Source organism: Galeopterus variegatus, unplaced genomic scaffold, assembly GCF_000696425.1.
Source record: "Galeopterus variegatus unplaced genomic scaffold, G_variegatus-3.0.2 Scaffold2391, whole genome shotgun sequence".
In the NCBI taxonomy this organism is placed as follows: domain Eukaryota; kingdom Metazoa; phylum Chordata; class Mammalia; order Dermoptera; family Cynocephalidae; genus Galeopterus; species Galeopterus variegatus.
In genome coordinates, this window is record NW_007728502.1 from 244,555 (window position 1) to 250,554 (window position 6,000).

General features: G+C 33.2%; 1 protein-coding gene across 1 annotated transcript in view; it reads left to right on the forward strand.

The window, feature by feature from the left end:
- Positions 1 to 4,329, forward strand: part of CCDC7 (coiled-coil domain containing 7) — a gene marked incomplete at its 3' end in the record, with an annotated part of 89,105 nt that extends 84,776 nt beyond the window's left edge. The window contains exon 15 of the mRNA XM_008581550.1: positions 4,108 to 4,329. Within this exon, the coding sequence (XP_008579772.1) occupies positions 4,108 to 4,329 (222 nt within the window). The remainder of the gene's footprint in view (positions 1 to 4,107) is intronic.
- Positions 4,330 to 6,000: the final 1,671 nt, after the last annotated feature.

Below are 6,000 nucleotides of genomic sequence, written 5' to 3' on the forward strand. Positions count from 1 at the left end.
TTTCTTTTTTTTATTGTGGTAAAATATATATAACGGAAGGACTGCCATTTTAAGATTTTTTTTTTTTTGTCTTTTGTCTTTTTCCGTGTCCGGCAACGGATCGCAACCCTCAGTGTTGCCCCCGTACCGGACCGGGGACCGGCAACGGGATTGCAACCTCGGTGCTGCTCCCGTGCCTCGCTCAGCCAGTGAGCGGGAACCGGTCTGTATGTGGGATCCGAACCCTCGGGCGGGAGCGCCGCCGTGCTTCCCAAGCGGCCCACTTATCCAGTGCGCCACCGGGCTGGCCCCTTAAGATTTTAAAATATACTATTGTGAGGAATTAATTAAATTCATAATGCTGTGTGACCATCACCTCTATCTACTTCCAAAACTTTTTTGTTATCCTAAACATAAACTCTATAACCATTAAGCAATAACTTCTCACTATTCCTTCCCCACAATTTCTGGTAACATCCAGTCTACCTCTGTCTATCAAAGTTTTCTCTCTTTTTAATTCATTTTTTCTTAATTGACCCATGATAGTTATATATATTTATGGAGTACAGTGTAATATTTGGGTACATTTATACCATGTGCAGTGATTGTATTAAGGTATTTAGCATATCCATCACCTCAAACATATGTCACCTCTTTGGGAACATCCAAATCCTCTCATTTAGCTGCTTGAAGTTATAGTTATTTGTTGTTGACTGTAGTCTCCCTACATTGGTATAGAACATTAGAGCTTATTCTTTTTTTTTTTTTTTTCCTTTTTGTCTTTTTTCGTGACCTGTAACGGGATTGCAACCATCGGTGTCGCGCCCACACCGCGCTCAACCAGTGAGCGGACCGGTCTCTATATGGGATCCGAACCCTCGGCGGGAGCGCCACCGCGCTCCCAAGCACCGCACTCTACTGAGTGTGCCACCAGGCCGGCCCAGAGCTTATTCTTTTTATCTCCTATATTTTTGTATCTGTTGACCACCCTCTCCCCATCCCTCCTTGCTCTTCCCTTTACCAGTCTTCAGTAACCATTATTCTACTCTCTACTTCTATAAGATCAACTTCTTTAGCTTCCACACATGAATGAGAACACACAATATTTCTCTTTCTGTGCCTGGCTTATTTCACTTAACATAACTTTCTTTAAGTTCATCCATGTTGTGGCCAATGGCAGCATTTCATTCTTTTTTATGGCAGAGTAGTATTCTGTTGCATAAGTATCCCACATTTTCCTTATCCAGTCATCCAGTGATGGATATTTAGGTTGGTTCCAACTCTTGGCTGTTGTAAATAGAGCTTCAATAAACATGGGAGTACAGGTTTCCCTTTGACACAATGATTTACATTCCTTTGGGTTATATAAAGAAATGGGATTGCTGGGTTGTATGGCAATTCTATCTGTATTTGTTTGATGAACCTCCATACCATTTTCCATAACAGCTGCACCAATTTACAGTCCCACCAATAGTGTAAGAGGGTTCCCCTTTCTCCATATCCTCACCAGCATTTGTTATTCTCTTTTTGATAACAGTCAGTCTAAATGAAGTCAGATGATATCTCAGTGCGGTTTTGATTTGCACTTCCTTGATGTTGAGTGATGTTGAGCATTTTTTCATGTGTCTGTTGGCCATTTGTGTTATCTTCCTTTGAGAAATGCCTATTCAGCTCCTTTGTCCATTTTTTAATTAGGTGATTTGTGGGGTTTTTTACTATTAAGTTGTTTGAGTTCCTTTTATACACTGGATGTTAATCCTTTGTTGGTTGCATAGTTTGCAAATATTTTCTCCCACTCTGTAGGTTGTCTTTTCACTCTGTTAATTGTTTCTTTTGCTGTGCAGATTTTTAGTTGATATAATCCCATTGTTTATTTTTCCTTATTTTGCCTGTGCTTTGGGGGTCGTATTCATAAAGTCTTTGCTCAGTCTTACATCCTGAAGTGTTTCTCATATGTTTTCTTTTAGGAGTTTTATAGTTTCAGGACATATATTTAAGTCGTTAATCCATTTTGAGTTGATTTTGGTCTATGGAGAGAGGTACAGATTTATTTTCATTCTTCTACATATGGATGTCCACTTTTCCCAGCACCATTTATCAAATAGTTCTTCTTTTCCCCAGTGTATGTTCTTGCTGCCTTTGTTGAAGATCTGTTGGCCAAAGGTGTATGGGTTGATTTCCGGGTTCTTGATTCTGTTCCATTGGTCTGTGCATCTGTTTTTAATGCCAATACCATGCTGTTCTTGGTTACTATAGCTTTGTAGTATAATTTGAAATCTGGCAGTGTTATGCTTCAAGCTTTTTTTTTTTTTTTTTTGCTCAGGATTGCTTTGGCTATTCAGGGTCTTTTGTTGTTCCACATGAATGTTAGGATTGATTTTTCTATTTCTGTGAAGAATGTCATTGGTATCTTGAGGGGATTGTGTTGAATCTGTAGACTGCTTTGGGTAGTATGGTGGTTTGAATTATGTTCCCCCCAAACTCATTAAAGCTTGAGTTGTGCCCCCCAAGTTTTATGTATTAGAAATTTAGTCCCCACTGTGACTGTTAAGAGGGTGGGAAATGCTATTACGGTAGTTGAATGGTGGAGCCTTGAAGAGGTGATGGGTTGTAGGAACATGCATTAGTGAATGGACTAAAAATGGTGTTCATGGGCATGGTTCTGAGGGCTTTAAAAGGAGAGGAGAGCCTGTCTCTCTCTCTGCTCTGCCATCTTCACAATGTGGTACCCTGCCATCACTGTAACCACCACCAAGACCTTCACCAGGTATTCGAAGAAACACTGGGTAACAGTTATATGGTCTTAGCTAGAGCAAGGCTTTCTAAGCATTATACTTCAAAGGAATGTGTTAATGTATTTGGCTATAGGTAAATTCAAAACTTTTTTTATGGTAAACTATTCTAATATATAAAGATAAATAGAAAAGATTTGAAAATTTTTTCATATGAAGATACTTTACAAACCTGCAAGAAATATGGATAGCCGTTCAAAGGATATAAATAGGCAAGTCATCATTCAAAACCACACATGAGCAATAAATACATACATGTGTATTCAAACTCACTAGTTATCAAATAGGTGCAATTAAAAATAATAGTGGCATAGATTTTTTACCTACCATTTTGGTAAAAATTTAAGGAACAAATATTTGTGGGTATATGCAAAAATGAGCAATCTTTCACATATTTCTATTATGAGTATGAATTGATACTTTTCTGGAGGAAAATATATAGCAAAACATGGATAGATATTGGCTTTTTACTCAACAAGTTCACTTCTAAAAATTTATTCTAAAGAATAAAAAAATGTATAGAGATTTTACACAAGTATGTCTGATGTAATATTTTTAATAGCAAAAATTTTGAAATTACCTAAATGTTCATTGATAAGGAATCTGCTAAATAATTTATGGTGTATTATTAAATGTACTTCTGTTACCCATTCTGATTTAAATGTATATTAATTGTCATAGAAACATATCTATGGTATTATGTGAATACATGTCGTATGATCCAATCTAGATAAAACTAATATATATATATATGTATGCCTTAGCTATATTTAGAAATAATTAAGTATATATATCAGAATGTTAACAGTGATTTTTCTGTATATGGTGAGATTTCTTGTAAATTTTCTTTTTGTTGATCTATATATTCTTTCATATAAATAACTTATGTTATTGTATAACTAAATAAAAATTATAAACAGTGACATTTTAAAAAAGATTTTCATTCTATAAGAAATAAATTATTTTTCATATTTTCTTTCATTCTTTGGTATATACAGATATTAATTATCCTAGTTACAATCTATCACTTTTTATAATGTATATCTTTTAAAAATATTTATCTTGCTTATATAATAATTAAAACCTTAAAAATAAGAGCCAGGAAAAACTTCTGGGTATAAAAATAACTCCTAGAAGTGTAAGAGGTTTCTTTATAGCTTTCTATTTAAATTGTGAGGCTTTTAAGCTATTGATTATACCAATGGCTTAACTTAGCTTCCTCCAAATAAGTAAAATAAAAATTGAAAAATATATGCAAATTCATCAAGGTTGTAGTATTGGCAGGAAAATATCATAGAAAACAGCTCTTGATAAACTGGTACTTTTTTAAAAACAGGAAGTGGAAAAAGCTAAGCATCAACTCACCTATTTCCTAAATCAAAAGGAGTTACTTAAAAGTGAGGGGAAGACCAAGACAACAATTGAAGTGGATATTAGTAAAACGAAAATTAAAGGTGAAGATTCAAACAATATACCAGTGGAGAAAGAAACAAGAAAAACAATTGTGTCAGTCTCAGGTGGACAAAAGACAAATGATAAAATCGAAGAAAATCCACAGGTAAGGAAATAACCAAAATAGAGACAGTATTATATGCTGTAAGTAATTTATCTTTCATATTATTTTTAACTGCATTTTATAAATTATTTTAAAAATTCTCTATGCCTCTTTTGGCACAGGGAAGTTTTACCATCTTACTTGTGGTTTCCTTGCTACACTGAGCATAGAAATTCAGCCATCAGAAAAGAATATGGAGGACAAACATGAATACTTTTCATTGACCTGGCTGGAAGTGGTGGTGTACATCATTTCTCTCATATTCTATTTGCCACGTTTAATTGCAAAGGGAACTTAGAAATGTAGACTAGTCACATACCTAAGAAGAAAAGAAAATTAGTTTGGTAAATATTGAGAAGTCTTTGTTGCAGGTAGGTAAGTATAAAGCCAGCTAATATCTGTATAAAAGAAGCCAAGTTAGATGAAATTCAGGCCTGAAATAAAACCTAGAATCAATATTTATGCTATAAGAAAATATCTGATACATTCACAAGAGGTAATTTATTAATAAGATCACACTTTTGAGGCCACTGGACTCCTAACATTTTTAGTCACACACCTCACTAAACATATTTTGAGCATGCATTCATTCTCAAAGTACTTTCTGAAAAATTTGTCAATTACAAAAAAAAAAACCACCCTAGTATATTAGTATAGTATATGATTATATGAACATTATAAGCCCTTCGAGAAGAACATTTAAAAGGATTAGATAACTATGTAGTAGATAAGTTTTAAATAATTTTTGTTTATTAAAAGTGTATAACTCTCTTTGCTGTTAATTTAGAAATATGAGTATAATTTGGGACCCATTCCTCTTCTGTAATGTCTCTATCAATGCTAAATTCTGATAATTTCTTGGCTTTTTTGGTACCTTAATCTTACAAAATTATCATTTTAAAAAACTGTTTTGAATGATATTTTTCTAAATGAAATAATGTAAACATTTTATATGCATATTTGGTATATACATTTAGTGTTATCTTTATCACAGACCTCAGTTGTCCAAAATGGAAGACCAATTGAAGAAAGGTAAAACATTTAAGAAAATTTGTTCTTTTTCTTATCTTTATCAGTTCACATACCTATGTGATGAAAATAGTCATTCTAAATTAACTGTCATAAATCTTGATTTATAGCTTTGCTTACAATATTGTAGTCTTATCTTTAAAACTAATTTTAAAAAGAAAGTTTTAACATTTTAGATGTCAAAGACTGAAAAATTTGTATGTGGTCAAAAAAAATTTTTAATAAAAAATTTCAATTGAGGACCATGTCTAATGTACAAACACACTGTTTTTTTTTTCTGAAAACAACAATTAAATTTTTACATAGTGAGGCACTTATTTAAAATTTAGTTATCATCAGGATGCATGAGGTAAGTATATAAACAACTCACTTAAAAACTTTTTTTGCTTTTATTTTTCTCAATCACTTCATATTTATGTGCTCAATTACTTATGTGCATGTATATGCATATTTATAATTGAGTTGATTGATTTATATGATTCAATTTTATAGTTTTCACTAGTGAGTCTGTTTGGTTAGCATATTATGATTGATTCACAAACCTGTTCAGATAAGAAACAGTAAGCCTGAGCCAGATATATTAGTGGGGCAACAAATTCTGTCAGTAAGAGTTAGATTACCATCCAATGAGAATAAACTGTGTCA